This window comes from Indicator indicator, chromosome Z (assembly GCF_027791375.1).
Source record: "Indicator indicator isolate 239-I01 chromosome Z, UM_Iind_1.1, whole genome shotgun sequence".
Classification (NCBI taxonomy): Eukaryota; Metazoa; Chordata; class Aves; order Piciformes; family Indicatoridae; genus Indicator; species Indicator indicator.
In genome coordinates, this window is record NC_072053.1 from 52054527 (window position 1) to 52077983 (window position 23457).

The following is a 23457-nucleotide window of genomic DNA, read 5'->3' on the forward strand; positions in this document are numbered from 1 at the left end:
CAGCAGTCTAAACATGCTGTATTGTATCATGCAGCAGCAAAGGACCCAGAAACTTTTCCCTTTCCGTAGAAGAATTATCTGGGAAATACACCAAGTTTCACTGGCAAGACTCTTTTAAACTCATTTCCCTCTCCTCCTCCAATCTGAAAGAGTAAGAAACTTTGTATTTTCAAACTAAAAAGACACTAAGACACTACTGAAATTCATGTTTAGTGCAACTGCGTTTATATTCATTCTAGCCAAGCCTCTGGGAAAAAAACCCACTGTGTTTAAAAACTAACTTGGAGGTTAAAATCCAGCTATGCCAGATAGTATCAATAAGGTCACGGAATTCCAACAAAGAAACATAGTACTAATTAATTAAAATACCTCCATCTGTTTCAAAAGCAGCTTGCAAGATCAGTACTGTAATGAGCGGACATACAACCCTGTAACCAATCCGGCAAAACAACATGTAAGCAATTTTAGAAACACAATCCTTATAATAAAATTACTTCCTCATATTTTAAATATTAAGATATTCTCCAGTTAAAGCTGTCATGCTTTTATTAGTACTTTGCAAGTTCAGTTAACCACTTTTATTTACTCAAAATGCTCAGCACAGATTTATTACAGAAAATTAAGCTTAAAAATCACCTTTAGCTTAGACATTGCTCCCCTTTAGTCTGCTACAGGTAAACAGACTTTCTGCCTCTTTCTTCTGCAGTTTGCCTAGGCATACAAAGAGAAGACAGAAAAAACCTCTCCACCTTGGTCAGACTCCACATCCCTCTGCTCAAAGCTTGCGGTAGATGAAGCTGCCCTGAGAAAGACCTGACAACAAACCAGGTAAAGCCTTGCCAAAACATGTTAAGGCCCAATATTAGGACTTGATTACACTGTTTCAGGCCCTTTGCCTACATTTGTCATGCACTTGCCCCCAACTAATTAGCATGATCACAGCACAAAGAGACATTCAATCCATTCTCCTTGGAGCAGCAGGTCTGCAGCCAGAGACCTTCCCTGTGGCTCAGGACACTGCCCACGGAAACCTACACACCTAGGCCAAAGGTTACAGTATTCACAAGGTACTCCGAAATAACTCACAAAAAATAAAAATATTTTATTTGCTTCCATAGGTCCCACAGCTCTGCAAGACCAACTGTCAACAATAGCAGGCACAACATCTGCTGGCATATGGAGATCTAAATTTATTACTACTTCATAAACTACTGGACCCCTGCATTTTCATTTCACTTAATTCCATCATGAAACATGCCTTGAGCCATTTATAAATGTATGCAGACACAACTGACAAACACTCAAGAACTCTCAACTAGACAAGCTAATTTTTTACTTTTCAGCTGCCACAACCGTAATACAGCCCTTGTTTACTTCTTTTTGATACAGAAGAAAATCCTTAAAAGTTACCACAATCCTTTCAGTCAATTCCATAAAGCCACAAGTTTCTTCTCATGTGACGTATAAAATACTTCATTAGTCTCACTGTATATATGTACATCTGATCACTATCCTTGCCAACATTTTGATATATTTAAAAAAGATAAGAGAATGGTAGCTCTTTTTCTTCTATTTTAATTTGCTTACAACAACCTAAAGAATAAGTACTATTTTTATTTGAAATAGTTCAAGAACCTCCTACAAAATCAAGTGAGAATTCACTTAACTAAAAAAGTATCAGTAAAGAGCACTGTAAAGTCTGACAGGACTGCAGAGTTTTGGGGATTTTTGTTGTTTTTCTGGTTCAGCCTCCAAAGAACAACAGGACATCTCCCTTCTCACAGACTGTATCAAAACTTTATAGAAGTTTCCAGCATGTTTCCTCAAATCAGGAGATAACCTCATGTGTTGGCAGGCTTCCTCAGAGAGACAGTATCCCTCCTCTGTAGACCAGTTAAAGCCCAGTCAGCCATCTGCATTATAGCCATGAGACCACAAGCATCAGCAGCAGAGTACTGCATTCCTGGCATTGTCCCCAGGTGCACTGTCACACTGGATTATCTAGCTGTGGTGTGCAATTAAGAACACAGTGATTTACATCTTCCAAACTGGTTTTGTGGAGAAAATTTCCTCCCTTCTTCAATATAAGCGTAAGTTAGCTTCTTTTGCAGTCTGGGGCAAGGGAAGGTCAAAATAGGGAAATGACATAAAATTGTTTCCATTCTTGTTCCTGCCCCGTTGTGCAGCCTGTGAAGATTTCCTTTATAATGTCCCTCTTGCTAGGTTTAATTAAGAAACAAGTTAACCAGCATAATTTCTGGAAGCAGAGCTTGAACTGTTAAGGGCATGTTACTTAAAAATTTACCTGGCTCTGCTTTGTAGCCTACATGCTATTTCAAAAGTCCCAGAAAAGAGAAACATTAATCCCCTCTAAGCACAAAACAAGAATGTCTGTCCTGTCTGACAGGACTTTATACAAACAGTGAGGGCCAATGCCCCAGTGTAGGTGTAGAAGGGAGTATGAGAGCTGTAAGTGGGAATGCATCACTCTGAAGAACAGCTGAGCACCTTTGCAAAGAAGTTACTGAGGATAGCAGAGGAAAATGGTCCCCAAAGATTCTTAAGCATTCAACTACACTAAACAGAATTAAGGTTCAAAATCACAGAATTAACCAGGGTGGAAAAGGCCTTAGAGATCATTAAGTCCAACCTATGACCCAACACCATCTAATCAACTAAACCCTGGCACTAAGCGCCTCATCCAGTCTTATTTTAAACACTTCCAGGGACAGTGACTCCACCACCTCCCTGGGCAGTCCATTCCAATATGATCATAGTATTTTAAGCCAACAAAGGCATACTGTGATTTAAGGTTTACTATGAGGCTTACTGCTTTTTAAGTCTGAAACACATTCATGTATTATTTATATATCACCTATTCATCATAAAGTTCTCCTTAACACAAAGGGTCATGCCTTTTTTTTTTAAATTTTAAATACCTGAATTGCTAAAATATATTGTATTCTCTCTAGAAGGGGGAAAGGGAATGTGTTGCACACAAAGGAAGAATTAAAGACCAGGGAGATGGGTAACAGCAGCGCTCTGCAGATGTATTTAGTAGCATGACATTTGCCATAGTAGATCCTAGAAACAATTATGTCATGCATATAATCACTTTCCTGTCATTTCAAAGACACTAATGCCTGCTCTATCACCTTTTAAGAGCTTAGCAGCAGTGAGATATAAAACAGAGTAAGTTGGCAGCAGTATCATGGTCTGCTAGGCATGTTCATTAGCACTTAATTAAAAACTAGACACCAGCCATAAGAAATGTGCTCAAAAAAGGATGAGTAGCAGGTCTGTCTTACTACCAATTACTATCATTACTTGCAGAGAAAGGGCTGTGTTCACTTTCAGAGGAAAGTGGGAATGCAGAGTGCAATGATGCATGTATAAGTGACTGCACTGAGATAATTAGCCATAGCAGTGATTTCAAAAGCATCAGTGGTTCACCGACCATTTTGTTGCAAAAGCAGTTCTTTGTATTTGCAAATGGAGAAAAGGAATAGCAAATTCAGCTCAATGTACTGCCTATATGTAGGTTTTATTGCCATGAATTTTTTTTCCCAGTATCCCCCTAACCGAAATGCAAAAATCGACATATGAAAAACATAGCTCTGGCTTCCCTGCACAAGTGCCTCTTACAAATTTTGAGAGATAGTACATAGTCTTTCACTTCAAGCATCCTAGGCAAGTTCTAGCTATAAAGAGCTCGTTAACTAGGATTTAAAAATTGGAATTATTTTCAATCTCACTTCCAGAGAAAGAGTTAGTAAATCTTGCAATCCCATCTCCCACCTTAAAACTAGCTCTGTGAAGTTCACAAACACCTAGGACTTACTTAAAAATCCAGCTTTTGAATTCCTAGGGTTAAACAGAGCATTCTTACATTCTTAAACAGATGTGTGAAGGACTATTCAGGATTTGATAAAAAGTGTATGAACAGTGGGAAACACACTATACTGAGCTGCAAACTACACTAGCTGCCTTCTCTTGTGCCCAAAGTAAATATCTGGGGGGAAAATTAGCAGCACTGGCACCAATAATATTGTCAACAGGTTCACTTGATCTCCATAGTGGTGTTCTGAAACAAATATCTGACAAGAAGTGATTTAGAGACCTAAAACGTAAAGAGCACTATTTCATGTCAACTCCTGCAAAACTGAAGTAATGGGATTTTGTTGAACTCCAGCAGGCAGAAAGACATGAGAGGAATACGTATTACTGTGTTCAATCAATCTCTTTGTCATATTCTCTACCTTCCAAAAGAGAAACCTTTGGTTTATTTGCTTAAGTATCAGAAGAAAGTGAGACCCTGTATCAAGCATGTATGGTCATCCAACAAAAGAGCCACTGTATGAGCACACACAGCTAGCCAACCAAGCAATAACCTTCTCCCTCGCTCTTTAGAAATATTCTTAAGACTAACACTGAAGATGTAACCCTCTAAGAAAAGAAACAACACATAATGATGGCCCTGTCTCCCTCATTCCAAGAAAAACGAAAAAACAAACAAGCAAGGTTTTAAATTGAAAGAGGGGAGGATTAGGTTGGACATAAAAAAGACATTTTTTACCATTCAGGTGACTAGATAGTGGACCACGTTGCTCAGAGAAACTGGAAGCATTCAAGGTCAGGGTGGACAGGGCTTTGTGCAACCTGATCTACGGAAACATGCTGGGGGATGCCTACTTAGAAAGCAGTTTTGCAGATAAGACTGTGGAGTCCTGGCAGACATCAAGCTGAACCTGAGCCAGGTACATACCCTTGTGGCAAAGCAGGTGTATAGCATCCTGGGCTGCATTAGCCAAAGTACTGTCAGCAAATTACTGCTGCTGAAACCACACCTGGAATACTGTGTTCAGTTCTTTCCAGTACGAAATGGACATGAACATACTGGACAGCATCCAATGATGCACCTAGAGAAGGCTAGCTCCCAGCTCCTCAAATGCAAAATGCTCCAGTCTTTTTAGCCCATGGCTAAATGGTCCAGTGACAGTGCAAGAAGAAACACGTACAGACTGAAACATATGAGGTTTCTCCTGAATATCAGAAAACACTTTTTTACACTGTGATAGTGTAAAACAGGTTAGTCAGGTAGGCTGCAGAGTCTCCATCCTTGGATATACTCAAAAGCCATATAGACATGGCTGTGTACAACTCACTCCAGGTGGTTCTTGAGCAGGAGTTGTGGACCAGACGACCTCCAGGAGTCCCTTCTAACCTCAGACATTCCATGACTCCACAGCTCTTACTGCTTTCTGCTTTCTCTGTTTAAACGTTAAACAAGAGGCAGCTACTACTATAATTACTTGGTTTTATATCTATCTCCTTTGAAACACCTGTATTTATATTGGTTTGTTTGCTTTCCTTACTTCCTTGTGGTGGGTTGAAAATGCCCCCCAGCATTAAATTTGCCAGACCAGCCCATCTAGAAGCAAATGAAGCTGTATTTACAAGCAAAACTGCAATCTACAATGAAATGCAAAGAAATTGTACAAAATATAAAGTATTTACAATTTTTACAGGTATTTACAACTTATAAACAGCACAAGAATCCCCCTGGCCAAAAGCAAGAAGACCTGCTAATAGCTTCCAGCTCCCTGCCCCCCTCCTTACCCCTCTACACACAAAGGGACAAGAGAAAAGAGCGGAGAGTTATCTTGTTAGACTTAGCCAAAACAATGCAGCCAAGGTGAGCAGAAGCACAAAGTTAGTACCCCTCAGAGCAAGGAAACCAAAAGAGAGACAGAAAGTAGAAATCTCTCCAATGGGATTGTTTAGAACTATCATTATTTTCCTTTTCACACCCAACAGTGATTTATTTACATTTTACCATTTTCTGTTCAAGATCCATGGAAAATTTTAAAGGTACAACGTAAAACTACCACATTCCTCTTCTAAATAATAAAGTTTTATTCTGACCATAGGAAGGTACACAATACCACAGTAAAAAATAACTTGGAAGTGTCCATCACTGCATCTCTAGCTAGTGAGCCAAAACCGGAGCCATTTGTACTATCCATTATGTGAATAAGACACAGTGTCTTGGGTGCAGGAAGAGAATGTCCCTTCAGAACACAGAAACAGTGCCTTCAGAAAGCCTCTTCCATCTATAAACAATGTGAAATGTCACTGTACTATAGAGACATAAGTCCACAGAAGGAAGTGTTGTCAAAAGCTATCCAAAGCCCTATATTTCATAAATATGGCATTGCCACACAAATCTCATGATTTTCTAAAGACCCACCTATCTATTGGAAAATATTGTTTATTCTTTAACGCTTTATTACAGAAGATGCATAGAATAAGTGCCTTTGAGTCTTACCATTTATTTTTGACTCACACCAAAACAGTAAAACAGAGAACTAATATCAGCATGAAAATATCAGAGCCAATATAAGATGAAAAAGTTAAGTTTGCTCACTGGTAATATTTCCTTCTGCAGGAACTGGCTTCAAAATAATGTTAAATTTGTGAGCAGAAAGCTCAAACTTCTTCACAGTTCTTATTTCTAGTTTTTCAAACAAGACAAACCACAGCTGACAGTCTCAATTGCTCCTTAATTTTTTGAGGCATTAAGTGCATAAATTGCCTCACATAACTCAGAAAACTGATACTGTAGTGTGAAAAAGGCAAGGTCTCCCTCAAATATACCATCCAAGAAGCCCTCTTCTCACAAATTAATTTTGTCTCCAACATAACTGAAATAAGGCTGAGAAGTTCATCAGTTTGTGTGATTATAAGCACACAAACTAAGCCCTTCTGCCATCTTATCTATTGAAGAAAACAAGCAAACAACAACAACAAAAAACAACCCACACCACAAAACATGGACACAAGACCCAAAGTACTTATGATGCTACTGCAAAAGGACATGAAGTTTATGGGTCTCAATTAGAGTCTTTTATCTGTTTTCCTTTCTTAACTCCTTTTCCACTTGGTCACTTTATCTCTTTCATCCTGCTTTGTTTCCCTCCTTTTCAGAATTCAGTTTCAGTCCTTTGGCAGTTTTAGGCTTATGCCTAGAAAATTTGTCACAGATTGAGTAGAAAGTGATAGAGTGTAAATAGATTACCATTGGATGCAAAAGAAAAATAATGAGGTCTAAATAATCCCATTGATTGGATAACTAACAAAGTTGTATAAAGTAACTGCTCTTCTTGGCTCCTTCACTCTAGCTGATACTAGCTGGTGTTTTTCCTTGACTGTTACTGACCTTGGATGTGCCCTTGTTGTGGCTAAGTACTAACAAGCTACTCTCTGCTTTTCTCTCTCTTTTTCCCTTGTCCAGGAAGAGAGGGGGAAGCTGTTGGTAAACCCTGGTTTTGTCCAGAGGGGTTCTTGTGTTGTTCATAAATTGTAAATACGTGTAAATATTGTATATTCTGTGCATATTCATTGCATTTTATATTTCTAGATTGTAGTTTTGCTTGTAAATATAGCTTCAGTTGCTTCCACTGAGCTAGTCTGGCACTTTAATTTTGGGGGGTAATTTCAACCTACCACATTCTTTAATTGTAGCCCAACATGGGGTATTGCTTGATTGACTGATCAACTAGTGCTCAGTTTAAGGAAGCCAAAATGAAGCTGTGGAATTTGGTTGAAAGCAATGTTTGGAGGTGCTGGTGATTATTGCTTTGGTTTTGTTGGTTATGGGGGATACGGTAACTTTTCTGTACACATTCCACCTGAGTTTGAGTTCACAGTCCCCATAACTAAAAGTTTATTTAAATGATTTGAATTCTATAGCCTGAATTATCTGTCTTTTGTTGCTATAAAAGGATTTGCTGTAGCTTTGTGGAGAGAGAAATGTAAAGGTAGGCAAGTTTTTACCCTTTCTGCAGGCAGCAGCAGGGAGCTTAGTTAACAAAGAAGCAGTTTCAGATCACAGCAGGAGAGGGGGAAGAAGGCAGAAGCACTGATGTAAGAAACCTTTATAAACGGAAAGAAAATGTCCAGATCCCCCCTTTCCCACTGACCCAGAAATCTAGAATCAGCAGGCAATGTGGGTTCCTCTAGTGCCTGATGTAAGACAGCAAAGCAAAAGTGGCAGCAGCACTGGAGAAAAGCCAGTGGGGGGGGCAGCTGCTAATTCAAGCAGTGGCAATGACTCCAGCACCAGCAAGCCCTGTTCAACCAGGAGCTCAGGAGCTAAGCCTGCAGCCCCTGTACAAGTGGTGGCAAGTGCATCTGTGAGCAATGATGCACAAGGTAAAAGTGCTCATCCGGATGAAGTGGAAGAACTGCACTGTATAAAATGTGGTTCCAGCAGTGTATACTGTATAAAGGTGCCAGCAGACCCTGCACAAGCAGCAATGGCAGCAGCAGCAGCAACTCTTCTGGTTCTTCAAGCCACCACAAGTCCCCTATGGGTTTCCCCTTTTGTAGCTAAGTCTTGACTCCTCTTTGGTTCTTCATAAAACTCAACAGGAAAACCAATGTTGTTTCAACTGGCTCATGAAGATTAAAAAAAAAAAAGAAAAAAAGAGTACTTCATACTCTGGTGCCCTCACTACACTTTACCCTGATGCATACATGTTTCGCTGTAAAAATTTATTTCTTCCACAGTTTTGTCATAGAACACTACACCTGGCCAGCTCTGGAGTCAAGGGTTTGTTTTTTTCTTCCTTGCAGTGGAAATTTAACTACATTCTTTAGACTTTCTAAAGTAAGGGAAGTTACCATAAAAACTTTGAAGCATAATTCCAAATATACTTATTTTACAAGGCTACAGATTCTTCCCTATCTAAAGAAAGAAAAAAACTAGCTGCAGTCATGAAGCTGCCACACTAACTTCTGAAATAAAATATACAGATTTGTTTGGCAACACTTATTTTTATTACAAATTCAAATGTAGCCTCTGAGCATGAAAAAGGCTTGGGTTCCTAACAAATTGAATTACATAGCCACTACCAGGCCACCTGCGAGTATATAGAGCAATTTTGTTGAATCACAAGATTCCATTTTAAAATTTTAATACTCTAGTTAACTCTGCAGCTGCAGAATTGAGAAACAGGTCTCCTGTGCTCCAAGACTAACTTACTAAAAATTAGTAAGTTCCCACATTAGTATAAATCACAAAGACTGCAAGGTTTAAAGCAGTACTTTATCTTCTACTTGGTGCTGTGCTGAGCAGCAACTCTGATCTTGCTGTGCCTTTCCACCTCACATTATCAGCTAGGTTTCTCAATCCTTCCTTCTGGCATTTTGGAAGGCAAGCTCAGGCTCCTAAATTGGAAAGACTAAGATGTATTACACTTCAGGACTCAACAAAAAGATTACTCTTGTAGATAGTAATGACAGATATGGATGACCCCACTCAAATGATTTTCCACAGCACCCACTGAATGATCACATCAGCTGCTTTTCCACTAAAGTGATCATCAATTAACTATGTAACAAAAGTTTAGCAATAATTGTTAAATAGTAAGATTTTTAACATTCCATTGACAGAAGGAATAATTACACAGTCCTGTCAGCATGGCTGGCACTTTCACAGGAGTGTCTGCACTAGCAGTCTAGTTACTATGTGGAGTCTCTGTGATGGTCTGAGGTTCCTTCCAACCTAAGCCATTCTATAATTCTGCGAAAATATTTCTTAATATAGAATTAATATAAGCTATGTACACCATATCATACATATTATTCTGTACATATGACATGCTGATTGCTTATACTTCACAAAAGATTAAGAAAGTTAATGCTTGTATGTACAGCTTTTTCATAAAGATATTCTTCTAAAAATATGCATATTAAAGAGCTGTCTGAAGAACAGTCCCTGTCTCAAACAGTTTATAGAAAGAAAAAAGAAATATTCCTGTGCAGGAAAACATCTTCTCCAAAGGATGCCCCAGACTCTTAAAAGAATGTAATAAATTCAAAGCCACATTCTAAAAAACACAGAAGATAACCTTAAATTCTCTTGATCCAGACAAGACAAAGGTTGGTCTGCTGAGGCTAGTTACATTCTTCCTATCATTGTCAGTGTAGGCCAGTTTGAGAACAGTGTTATTTTGATTTTAGACAACTACATATTGCTTTCTCCAAAGACTCAGACATAAGCATTAAGTCTCTGGAAAGAATCTGTCAGCACACACTGCTTCTGGTTTGCAGAAAGTGCCAGCATTTTCTTTTTTTTTTCCTGTGGCATCCATAAATTCCTATTACGCACCTTCTAACTTCAAAGATGCATTTGCCTTTGTACCTACCATTAGCACATCCCTACCATCCAATGACTCTTCAAAAACATACTCCTGCTGCCACAGTAGCCAAAAACAACTAACTCAAGCATGCACCAATTTGAAAATTACTTAATATTACCCCAGGGGGGTTTAATCACTGACATATGATTATTTTTTAAAAATAATCGTATGTTAGGCTCTTTCAGTCTCCAGAAATGTAAACCCTGCTGAACATACAAATAGTAATGAAAGAATAGAAGAACTTTTTGGTACATTAAAATCCAGAAGTTAAATATAGTATTTTATATTATGCTCATCCCTCTTGTACCAGCTACTAACTACAAAAACATTTCAGAGATAATAAAGGATGAAAAAAGTATCATAGTAACAAAAAAATCATTACACTGATTTTTATTTACTGTTCCAAGCCACAGATCAGATTCTTGGAAATTTTCTATATATTCTATAACAACTTACCCCTATCAAATTATGATTACTTCTGAGTGTGTATTTCAACAAACCACTTCTGCCAATCCTTGCTTTTACTACCTCAATAATACTGCTTCAAAGTATATAATTTGAAGAGCTACAGTTAGCCAGCACCTTAAAAATGGATATTCTCAGGAAATACAGTGATACACAAGATAACGACGTTGGTAATTCAGCAAATACTCTGAAGAACAACAATGCAGTTGCCAGACACCAGGAATCCTGTGTTTGATAATCTCTTCAGCATGTTGAAGAGTTACAGCAAAAACTGCTGTAAAAACTGTGTCTTTGCCTTGCCTTTAGTGTTTTCTGAAGTTACTCTAAAAGTCTGCACAAGGAACATAATTCACTATCTCAAAATTTGTCTTGTCCCTTCCCCCATAAAAAGCACACTGGGTTGCTTTTTTCTTGTGTATTTCTAACGTTTAATATTTACAGTACTTGTGTCTTCCCCATATTTTTGTCTAGACGCTGTGCACCTCTCTCTGCACCTTCCTACTCCCACTGACTCCACCTTTGCCAATGTCACCCAGTAACAAGAATCTTCCCTCTGTGGTTCACATCACTCCTGTAAGTGCAATGAGGGGTGACCTCAGTGTATCACAGAATGTTAGGGGTGGAAAGAGACCTTGAAAAATCATCTAGTCCAACCCCTCTCCCAGAGCAGGATCACCTACACCATATCACACAGCAATGCATCCAGGCAGGTTTGGAATATCTCCAGAGAGGAAGACTACCCCGGGGAAGCTTGTTCCAGCATTCTGTCACCCTCACAGTGAAAAATATTTTCCTCCTGTTTCCATGGAACTTCCTATGCCTCAACTTCCACCCATTGCCTGTTGTCCTGTCACTGGGATCAACAAGAAGAGGCGGACTCCATCCTCTTCGCACTCACCCTTCTACATATTTATAAACATTAATGAGGTCACCTCTTAGTCTCCTCTTCCCCAGACTAAATAGCCCCAGCTCCCTCAGTCTGTCCTCATAAGGAGGACGTTCCACTCCCTTAATCATTTTTGTCATTCTGCTCTGGACTTTGTCAAGCACTTCCCTGTCCTTGAAATGAGGGGCCCAAAACTGGACACAACATTCCAGATGCAGCCTCACCAGGGCAGAGTAGAGGTGGAAGAGAACCTCTCTCAACCTACTAACCACACCCCTTCTAACACACCCCAGAACAGCACTGGCCTTCTTGGCCACAAGAGCACATTGCTGTATCAGTATTTGCTTCACAAAAACAGATCTTAGTTCATTTCAGACCTATATACAGTAGGAGGTGCAAAGAATGAAGCAATGTAGCCCAATGTGTAGTCTTTTCTATATTGATACTGATGTTGCAGGACAACTCCAGGATTATGCTTTGCTTCATCTTTACTCATGTAACTTTTTTTTTTTTTAAATTTCACATGATGTGCATTCTCACCCAAATTTCTCTTTTTCCTGGGCCAACTGACTCGTTCTTCCCATCCAGCTCCTTCCTCATCCAAATCAACAATACCTCACTTCTTCCCAGAGAAGCACTGAAGGTCTCATCAAATTTTTAATCTCAGTCTTCTGATTGTTCACCTAGTCCAATTCTTTCGCTTGTCTCACTTCAAGTATGAAAGCAAAGCAGAAATTTTTAAGAGAGAACGTATGCTCTTGTCTTCATTTTGTCGCCTTACACTTCCTTGACAACTTTGGCAAAAAGTGGGTAACATTTAAGAAAAAGTCTTCAAACATGAAAGCTATTCTGCCTGCACATGCTTTAATCAGGCAGTGTTTTGAATCACTCTATAGGAAGTAATCCTTTTCTCTGGAATTAAATAACCTACCCTTCTGTGCCAATGACTTACATTGACAATATTCTGCCATCTTCAAAAGCAAACCCATCTCTAATTCTCATTTTGTCTGTGAGTCTTCTATATGTTCTTTACTACATCTCACTGAATACACATTTTGTAAATTCTTGCCTTGAACTGTACTACTCCAGCATTTTGACCCAATGTTACTCCCTTCCATTTCACCAGAACTATTTCTTCCAAATCCATCTGTTTAACAGAACTATATGGAGCCAAATACACAAAAGAATGAACCATCTCTGGTAGAATAACACTCTCTTCTCTTTCTATTTCACTAACCCTCATTGAAACCACATTTGCCACTGACTTTCCTGGCCCTCTGTTTACCATCACCACATACACAGGGTTTTTCTAATCTTAAAACTTTCTCCCACACCTCTCTCCTGCTGCAAAGGAGAACAACTCAGAGCACTATTCCATTCAACATATACACCCCATATCCCCAACATCTGCTTAGTAGAGAGTAATCTAGCGAGCTGGTACCAACAGTGAGCTGGTACCAACAGTGAGCTGGTACCAACAGTGAGCTGGTACCAATATTCATCTCACCCGTTTATCTCATTAGAATGTACCTGCTCCATGAGTTTGCAGATGTGTATCTTCAAGTCTGAGCTCTAACTAACCACATCTTTTTCTAGTCATCTCCCTTTCACTCCTTTCTTGAAAGGTGCTTAGCTTCACAAATTTGTAAGCATGTTCTGGGTGTCTTACCTTTGGATTTGTAGTATAAATACTAGATGAAGATGTAAGAGCCACCTAAAAATCTTTTCTTTTTGAAAAAGATCCAAGATGCAGCTTTTTCTCTTCACCCATGTGTGAAACCTTGTATGATAAAGGAGGTCTGCCCTGCAAATCCATTACATTTGACTTTTGGATGCAATTTACCCCTCTTCAGAATGACAGAAAAGACCTTCTCCAGAGAATTGTCTCATTCAGACACTACTTTCCTCTATATTATGCTTGGTTTCCCCCGTCAGTCCAGAGTGCAGAGTGGAGTGGGGGAAGGGTGCTGTCAAGTGAAAACCAAGTTGAGTTAACACTGTCTAGTCATTTGCATTTTACACAGCTTCTCCCAGGTTTTCTGGTTCAAGATGGACAAACTAGCAATAAACACTAGTAACGTTTCCATGATTTTCCTCAAAACTCAGTGGCAGATAAAAATCTGAGCATTGTTTAGGGACTGGTATTTTAAGAATATCAATCACCATACTGACAAACACCTTTTAGCTACCTTTATAGACTTAAGACACTTTGTATTCTAAAAGCACCTATCACAACAGAATCCTAGCATATCATTAAGGTTTCTCTGTTTCTTCAAAAAAAGCAAAATGCAAAGAATGACACAGGATGTTATCATGTTGCCGCACAACAACGTCCCTATTGCTAGAGTTTGGTAATTTTGATTTGAGATTAGCTAGTTTGTTAAAAGGGAGGACATAGTGTGTGCCTTACGCTAAATAGATTTAATTACATTTAATTTAAAAGAACTAGGTAATTTCCCCTCCCTCAGTACATAATGCAGATCACTGCTGAGGAGGATCTAAAGTAATGCTACAGCTGCTTAGCTTTTCCCTTGCACTAAATTCTGTGTTCATTTCTGCTCTAGTCTGTATTTCTATTTTATACTGAAGCACACAGCCTGGTTTTCTAAGGATTAACTACACACTCATAAGAATAAGCCCTCAAGAGGTTAACCTCATCCTCTTAAGCTTCACGCACTACAATCCCAGAGATAGATGGCAACCACAGCCTGGAAAGAAAAAATAATCCCACATTTTGCTAATCCTTTAGCCAATCACCTCATGCAACAGAGGAGAGGCCCTTTAAAGGCCTACAAGTGAATCTGTCTCAAGAGCACTGTCAGTCCAAAAAATACACATTCCACAGAAAGATTAGCAACCTACTTCTAAAGGCAAAATAAGACATATCTCCTTACTCATTGCTACACTGAAATTGTGTATCTAAAATGCAGCACTAAAACAGATCTCCATCTGGTGCTTCTATTTCCTGTATTTGCATGTCCTACTCATAAAACAAGCACTTCATTTATTTGTTTGAAAGTAAATCTTTGTTTACAGTTAGATAAGTTTAACTGTCCTTTATACTTAAAGCATGAACTTCATGATTATCTTTGATTTTCCAGCTGGATTGTATCTGAAAATTCTGCCCTCTTCCCCACTCCCACCCTCCACCTCCCCCCCGTCCCCCAAGAAAAAAGCAACAAAGAAACAATCAAACAAAAAAACAAAACAGAAAAAAACCCACACACCAAAAACTCAACAACAAAAGCAAAAAGGAACACCCCAACACACCCACATCTACTGTCTGGGTTATTATGATCTGGATTCTCCATTTACCATAAATGCTGGCACTGCCTGCAGATGCAGCTGTGCCAAGGAGTTAACAGGTGCACTTATCTTTTAAGTCAGATGTTTACTACTTACCTGGCAAAACTGCTACTTCATTCAACTTTAATTACATATTAAATGGTGCACTTTCGAAAAAATGGGCAAAGAGGTTGGTTCAGCCACAGCTGCCCTATGGCTGAAAGTTAAAGCCTTTAAGAAAATGGAGAAAAAGCAGGCCAAGAGGTATGACTGTTAATAACCAAATATCACCCATGGTTCTTTCCTGAGGCGAAAATTCAGTCAAAGGATTAGCACTGCTTACAAGCTCACTGATTCCAACTATATTACACTGTTTTGTGTGTATGTGTAAATTCATTCTCTCTTTTATACATGCTTTAATATACACCAATTACAAAGCCTGGATTTTGACTTTGTAAGTTAAAGCCTCTGAAAAAAATCTCAGTCCCATGAGACTACACATCCCTATCTTCATAGCCTGTACTCCAACAGGTTTCCACCCTTTTACTGGTAAAAAAAAGTATTAAATGAAGATACTTCAAAATCATCTTCTATTTCAAAAAGTTGTTCCCACTAGTTAAAGCCTTTGCTCCCTTCAAGAATTCACATATGGCCCAGGAGCAACAGCAATTGCTCCAACTCAGTCAAGCCAGTTGGGAAACTCTTGAATCAGGAAACAACGGCCTGTAAAGAGGTTGAACCTCAATACAACCATTGATTTTTCATCAAGAGAAACTACCCAAGTGAGTATCAGCTAGAAAAAATAAACTTTACTCCTATCTTCAAAAGCTGTTGTATGTAATTATACTTGATGCCAGAGGCTACTCAATTGCATTTTCTACTGTGACAGATTGCTTTAGCCTATTTACATTCTGAAAAGAAGTTTCGTGATCTTTCATGATCATAATTGATGTCTAAACCGTTAAATTACTATTTCTTTTCCTATTTTGAAAGACACTGAACTTTAACAGCATGGCCTTTACATTGTCCTTTACACTAAGTTGGGTCCCTGAACAATACTGACAGCTGCTATCAAACTGGGCCACGCTCACTCTCAGTGCAGCTGCCGCTTGTAGGAACAGAGAAGCTTCTGACGTGTCCTCCCCTCTAGGGAGAGAGCTTGACATATTGTATACTCAGTGACAGGGGGCAAAGGTCCGCTGAATTGTCAACCCAATTTTATGCTATTCAGATTTTCCAGGATGCACATTGTCCCCTTCAAACAAAATCAAGCATATGTCAGAGCATGAAACTTATTGTGCATTACAAGATAATTATTGATCATGGAAGACAGTAAAAGATCACTGTAACATACATCGAATGTTAGAATTCTCTATTCATGCATCTACATGGTCAAAGAAATTTTGCACCAAACATTAAACTTCCTCACTCACAGGCCTGGATTTTAATAGCATCCTTCAGGACTTTTTCAGAAGACACATGAAAGTATCACTTCTGGTGAAATTTAGGTAATTTAAAAAAAAAAAAAAAAAAAAAGTGGAGGCTTCTACTCCTGCTTCCAAGGAGCTTACCCCTTAAAAAAAACAAGTTTCAGTTGCATATAGTAATATAGATGCTATTGCTTTTAAAAGGCAATATTGTTCAGACTTTAAAAAGTGGTAGATGACATGCCTGAGACAGCCGTATTTGGTTTGGCTAAGTAGCACTATCCTAAGTCCAGCAAGAATGTTTTTACATATATTTTGAAACATTTCCATTTACTACATTAAATACTTTCCAGTTAATTTCAAAAGATTTTTCCATTCCATTTTAATCCTAAATGAGTACATTAAAAAAAAAAGCAAGAAAGTACAGTTCTCCAATCTTTGCTAATCAAATACAACAAATATGTGCTGTATTTCAAAGATCAGATCAGGTATTCATAAAGTAATTCATTATACAAGCAAGGCACAGAGGAGATAGTGACAAATACAGATGTAATTACATGGGTCTCTACGATGTGATTAGCAAATCAACTAATAGTCAAACGAAGGTAAAAAATGTGCTCATTTGAAGGGGGGGCATGTTTATCCAAAGCTAATCTGTCAAGTCTAATAAAGCAGCCTGAATAAAATTTAAGCTGAAAATCCACTGAAGCTTCCCGTTTCAGGGAGGAAAAGCTATTAAAAGGAAATGAAGGTCACCCTCCCAGTTTATTTCACTTAATTGATTGCCAATAGCTTACCACAGGCAAACTGACTGCAAATCTGCAATTGAGAAACTGATTAAAGGAGAGTTTTCAAGCTGAGGCTCATTCTTTTAATCCTCCCTCACTCCTATTTTTCCCCCCATCTCCAGTTGGGATGTAATTTTAAGCACAGATGGATTAACTAGTTCCATTGTCTGTAGACATCATTGGACTATGGCACTGTTAATCCGTACAGCAGCATGTCTAATTATCATTACAAAGTGTCTGAGGAAACTATAAAGACCAGCAGGGCATCTTCTCACAAGCAATTAACATAAATTGATAAATGAGTAATTTGAATCCGCTCAAGGCGCTCATATATGAATAAAATCAGAAAGGACAGGTTCTTGTTTCAGCTACTTCTTTCACTTAGTCTGGAAGGGCAGAAAATATGAGAAATATTCTAGACTTAGTGGCAAAGAAAATGTAGTGGAAGGAATATATGGTTGAGAAAGTTCATTAATACAAAGCAAATGACTTGTGATTGACAACCAGTCACAAGCAAGTAGTATTAACTTATTTCAGCACATTTAGAAGCACATACTTGGTGAAAGGCTATTAGAACTCTGTGTCACACAATTAATACTATTTCAAAAGCAATTCAAAAGTTTCTTGTTGGTAGCTTGGTAATTTAAAATTCATGAAAGATTTACCAGAAAGGGAAAGAAATAAGAATGAATACTTGTATGGGCTCCAAGAACTCAAATGTCACAAATAGCATGAGGCAAAGGTAACTAGATCAACTGACATACAATACCTACAAACAAGCAACTCTCCCTTACCATATTTCTTGCAGGAAAAGTTTTGTTATACACAGTGCGGTTGCATGAAATGGTGTTCTAACAAAGTAAATAACTTTATTCCTGCTTAAAAACATGAAGCAAGACAAACACTTCAGCAACACTGGGCATCAAAAGAGTGTTAGATACCAAAACATTCAACTTATTTTTTAAATAGTAAAGCAGTAAGATATGAAAGCAAGTTATACACACTGTAGGAGGTAGACCTGGAAGGCCACGTACCCCGATGATGGCATTCAGTTCAGCCATGGTCACTTGCTTGGCACGTTCTACAGCTTGGGCCACTTGCTGCTGATGCTGTTAAAAAAATGGGTATAGGGAAGAATTTGTGTTAAGATATTGACCACACCAAATCAAGCCAGGATCACAAACAGCTGAACAACATGTTTGTTTGCAGAAGTCCAGGCTACCTATTGCAAGACATCTTATGCTGGTAAAAGGTAGCAATGGCCTATTTCTCCCTTGTTCAAAAGCAAACTAGAACCCTGAATGCAGCTAGTTTACCTCTTCCTCCCATGCCATTTCAATATGAATTTTCTGGCAAACGAATAATCAGTTTCTAATTGAGTTGAAAGGATGATAATGCCAACTTCACATCAGCATCGATTTTAACATTTATATACTCTGTGCCCACACAGCAAAATGGAAAATTTCAAACTGGATGAAGGGCTCCTCCACTTAACAAGAATTACAAATACTCATTATAACTGTAGAGTTTGAAAAGATATATCCAAAGTAACAGGCTTTAAAATTTACCAGTAGATGCCCACAATATGCTACCATCTGTCATTTACACCAGATACAGGCTGGTAACCTTAAACAGCATTTTGCATCTGAGCTAGCTACTCATCTTTTCTACTAGAATTTCATACATATTATGTAGACAATATAAGAATGCATATTTCACTAGCCTCATATTTGACAACCAAATACCAAATAAGCAATCATCATGATTAGAAATGAAAGCATTTTCCTACATTGGTAATGTTTTAGATTCCCACTCTCCTCAAGAGTTGAATTGAGGCTGAGCCATTGTCACTAGTTTGAACTCAGGTTTGTTAGACCAAATTAGCAGGGGGTTTGCACACTTCAGCTATAACAGATGTTTGCTACACTTGTGTCTTGTTGTTATGCTTGATAAAATTAACATCTTAAAACTAGCTAATTTGCAAACAGAAAAGCAACATAACTGCACTTTAATACCTGAACAGTTTTACTTACTTCCTGAGACAAAAATGGGATGACTTGTGCACAAATTGTATTCAATCTCTTGGCGATTTCTGTCTATGGAGGAAAGGTATTTTGATTAAAAATGTGGTTTAGAATTGTTGACATATTAACTAGTGTACAGGATTATATTAAGTTCACACTGTAAATAAAGTAACAACAAATTCACATCTTCACTCCACTGTAAATGTAAATAGTTTATATATAAACACAGATGAGGATGGAGACTTAGCTACTCTAAGACATCTGCCATGTCTAAAGCACTTAATCTGTATACACACTTATGCACAAATCTGGTCCTTTCACACAGCTCATTAGCAAGTAAAACATTTTTGAAATCCATTAAGTCTGAGATAAAGCTCTTTAAAAGGTAGATTTATTATTACTCCAATTATCAAGCAGCATAACATGAAGGTGACAGGCATGGAAGAAAAATGTTTTTCATGATCAATTTTATATGCCTATTAGAAGGTAAAATTAGTTTTGCTGACAGAAACACACTATGAGAAGTACAAAATACCAAAACAGAAGCAAGGATGAATGGAAGCAAGAAGTACAGACTTCTAGAACATCCATATTGAGAGCAAATCAAGGTAACGCAGGAAAGAAACGTCATAGTCACAGTAAATTAGTGAAACTGAGTAACAGAAGAATAATAAGGCTAACAACCAGCAGAGAACAAAACGATCCTTCACTGTAAGCAGCAGAGCAGACGGCACAACAAAGCGTTCGAGTTCCACTTTGACAGCTTTATGTATCTCCCACTTTCCCATTTCCCACTTTTGGCATGTCACCCTTAACACAGGACTTCTAATAGAGTACAGGGATCTTTTCCTCAAACAACTCAGTCATATCTGTGCTTACGAACTTTTAAGATCTATGTATTTGCCCATCATTATAATTAACCATTATGGTACTTGCACTAGATATTCTCTGACAAACTCTAACTCAGTCACTCTAACTCAGACGCAAAAAACCCCAAAATAAGCACCAGATGTGAACACAGCCTACGTATAAGACACTCTCAAGAGCTTCTGTCATCCTCTATCACTAATCCATATAGATATTTCTTGGAGTTTTTAAGATAAGAAGAAAGAGATCCCTGCTAAGAATTGTTAGGCCTTCCATGAAATGACACACATAAACCTAAGTGAAGAAGTAGCCAGATGAAAACATTGTTAACTCATCTGCAGAGCCTTTCCCTAAGCCTTCAAATCATCCTGAGTTAGTTTTTTTTCAGTTGGGTCTTTTGTGTTTGTTGGGTTTGCTTGTTTGTTATTTGTTTTGGTGGTAGGTTTTGTTTGTTTGTTTTTGGTTTTTCCAGGAAGACTCTGTGATGTGTTGATCTTATGCATCAGTCAAGCAGCAATAAGGACACAAAAGTCACCCTCCACTTTTATGTCGCAGGAGACTGGTGATTTGGGACCCAAATACAATTGCCAAACTTTAACACATCTTTGCCCACCTCTGACAAATAAAGGGAAAACACTTCATAGCACTAGAGACTAGTGAGACACCTTTCTCTCTCTGATGTAAACTGAAGTCCCCACCTGACCAAAGTGTAGCATTTGACACATCTATTCCAAAGTTTTTTGAAGACAAGAGTCTCCAAAGTCATTCTGAAATGGTATCTTCCTAGGACAAAAAGGTTGCCCTGAATAAGGACAATGATACAACAGTGGCTTCACAGCACGGCTTTCTGACCCTGCAACATGAGGATACCTGTTCTCACCAGAAATTTCATACAGTACCACAGTAATCTGTTTCCACTTTGCTTGGGCCATGACCATAAATAACCATCATTGTGCGTCTGGCCTTTAGTACTGGTACCACATAGATAGTAGCGAAGGCTGAGGACACTACCAACATAACAGTTATCAGACAACTATCACAAAATCTGATGGCATTTTCAGTGTCTGCTAACAAGAACAAAAGAGAGGGGAAAAAAAAAGAAAGAAAAAACATAAGATTGAGAGACAACTCTGTACTAAAAAGAGCATTTTTCCACATACCTAGGATGCTGCTCCAGAAAACAAGGTATATAAACTATAGATAGACTGTTACGTATCAATCTGGTTGTTTTAGGTTTAGCTAAAATGTTTGGAGTCAAAGAACTTAACTGCCCTAGGCCAATGGGACTATCTTTGAATTGTCCTAGCTTCTGTCCTGAAAACACAAGAAGATGGTAAGGGGGTAAAATAAGAAGCAAACTTTTGGTCTCATGAAAAGTTCTTTGGCTTGTACGGCCTACACAGAAACCTTCCTTTAATACCAAAATAACTACTCTTATTGTAGCTGTAAGATGTAATTAAAAAAAAAATCTATTCATTTGCAGTAGAGTCTGTAATTCAAGCTGTCCATGCTGCGCAGCTTTCAGATATCTGAGCTTCACTGTAATGACATAGCACACAGGATAGCACGCAGTAAGTCACGATAATGAAACATGCAATAATTACTAGTCCTAAAACAGAATGATTATTTTTTATTATTTTTACTGCTTTTCCAATAAAGTGGGGTGAGGGCATAATCAACATTCCCCCTTTCTCAGTCAATCTTACTTTCAAATTGACTCAACAATATTATACCTGACTTAAGAGACAGCTACACTGAAAGGGAATTGAAAAGATTATCCCACACTTGATAACATTTAAAAGGCAGTTTGCATACTAGCACTATTTCTCCACACACAATGAAGTGCTTCAAATTTTTTATCCATTATGGTATTTCATCCATCCTTATTCACAATTAAAAGTATTTTTGTTCTCTAGCAGGTTGCGAAAATTATATTTTAATGCACAGTTCACCTAATTTTGCCCATCAGGAGTTGCAAGGGATTGTTTACAAAACTGAAGGAACTTTCACTACTTTAAATATAAATCTAGCTGTTAAGACAATATATGTTCACCCTTCAGAGTGAAATATCATTCTGTACATATATATACAAGTGTGCGTCTGTATGTATATAATACTTGAAAAGCAAACTTTTTGAAGAAGTCGAGGAGAGCTTCATTAATGAGGACTAGACAGCATTAATTGGTGGCATTAGAGTAAACCGTATATGCTCATGCATTTGAAAATCTTAAAAGAAAGCTACTTACCAGTTACTTCTAGAGGTCTTTCAATACAACAGCTATTATCTAGCTGCTGATCTTGAGACATAAGGCAATCAGGAGAATGAATAAACAAAAGAAAATGCTGCAGAAAGCTGCTCAAGCATAAGACAAACATGACTAATTGCCTGTGTTCTTTGGCTCCTTGGAAAAGCAGACTGTAGAAGCCCTCCTAGCTCTACAGCTCTTAGTAAAGCATCTGAAGTGCACTTAATTGTGTTCTTAATGCAGAGCCTCTTGAATGTATTCATTTTTAATAGAGGACTTGAGTGTGGGGCCTATCAAAGAACAAAACTACATCATTCACTGTTTCTTGCTCTTGTAATGATTGCCTTTTGATTTATTTGCAAATGACAAGCTTGTCAGACCCCTGAATGAAGTGCTATCGCCCTTGCTCAAGCATCATTAAAAATTAACATGAAGGAATTCAGCTGCATTTTGTAAAATTAAGTTGAGCTGACAGACTTTTTCCTCCCTTCACTCATGTAATTTTTTTCTTCTGTTCCATTGAAGGACTCAAATGTTTTGACCTAACCACTGAAAAACTCAAGTGTCTGTACTTACATTTGTCTCTCACTAAAGTGAACTCTTAACATGACAAAGAGGACAGCTGGACTAGTCACTAAATACAACATTCATTTATAACAGTCATTTTACTAAAGCAGTTAAGAAAGCTTGCATAAACAACCGCAATTTTTTTCCTTCTTCGTTTTTACAAAAATGTATTCAAGTGTTTTCCTCTACAGTATTCTACTCCAGATCATTGTCCATTTTGACAACCAATACTTTCCAAAGCATCATGTATGACATGCTTAAACCAACATGATTTCTCAAATAACTAGAGATTTTTGTTCTGGAATGAAAAGAACTAAGTACTAACACACCTAACACTCATGTTTTTTACCACTGATACTGGAAACGAGTATGACAGGAGCCACCACTCTCACTTCAAAGTGAAGAATACAACCTTCCTCTGAGGAGAACTAATCACCTTGCAGCTTCAGAGATTTCAACAGTAATAATTTTTTGTTCCAGTCCAGTGTCTACCATACATGTGCTTGTACTGCCCTTACCTATACCATTTGTAGTGATCTAAATAAAAAATGTAGTAACAACTGATTGTATTGTGACAATTCCTTCAAGTGCTGAGGCTCCTCAAAGCTGTACAGAAACATTAAAGATGTCTGTTGTACATCAGAAGTTTGCTGTTCTTTCCTGCAAACTACATTTCATACATTACAATGTTATAGGA

General features: G+C 38.1%; 1 protein-coding gene across 8 annotated transcripts in view; it reads right to left on the reverse strand.

Moving 5' to 3' along the window:
• The window catches only part of LOC128979196 (transducin-like enhancer protein 1), a 72525-nt gene that overhangs the window by 32423 nt on the left and 16645 nt on the right, over window positions 1–23457 (reverse strand). For 6 of the 8 annotated variants that reach the window (XM_054397363.1, XM_054397358.1, XM_054397361.1 and 3 more), the window contains exons 5-6: window positions 19090–19152; window positions 18091–18165 (exon numbers count right to left, since the gene is read on the reverse strand). The exons of 1 other annotated variant lie outside the window; for it this stretch is intronic. In XM_054397363.1, coding sequence (XP_054253338.1) covers window positions 18091–18165; window positions 19090–19152 — 138 coding nt within the window. Of the gene's footprint in view, window positions 1–18060; window positions 18166–19089; window positions 19153–23457 lie in introns of all 8 variants that reach the window. One more of the 8 variants, XM_054397356.1, reaches the window with a different exon arrangement.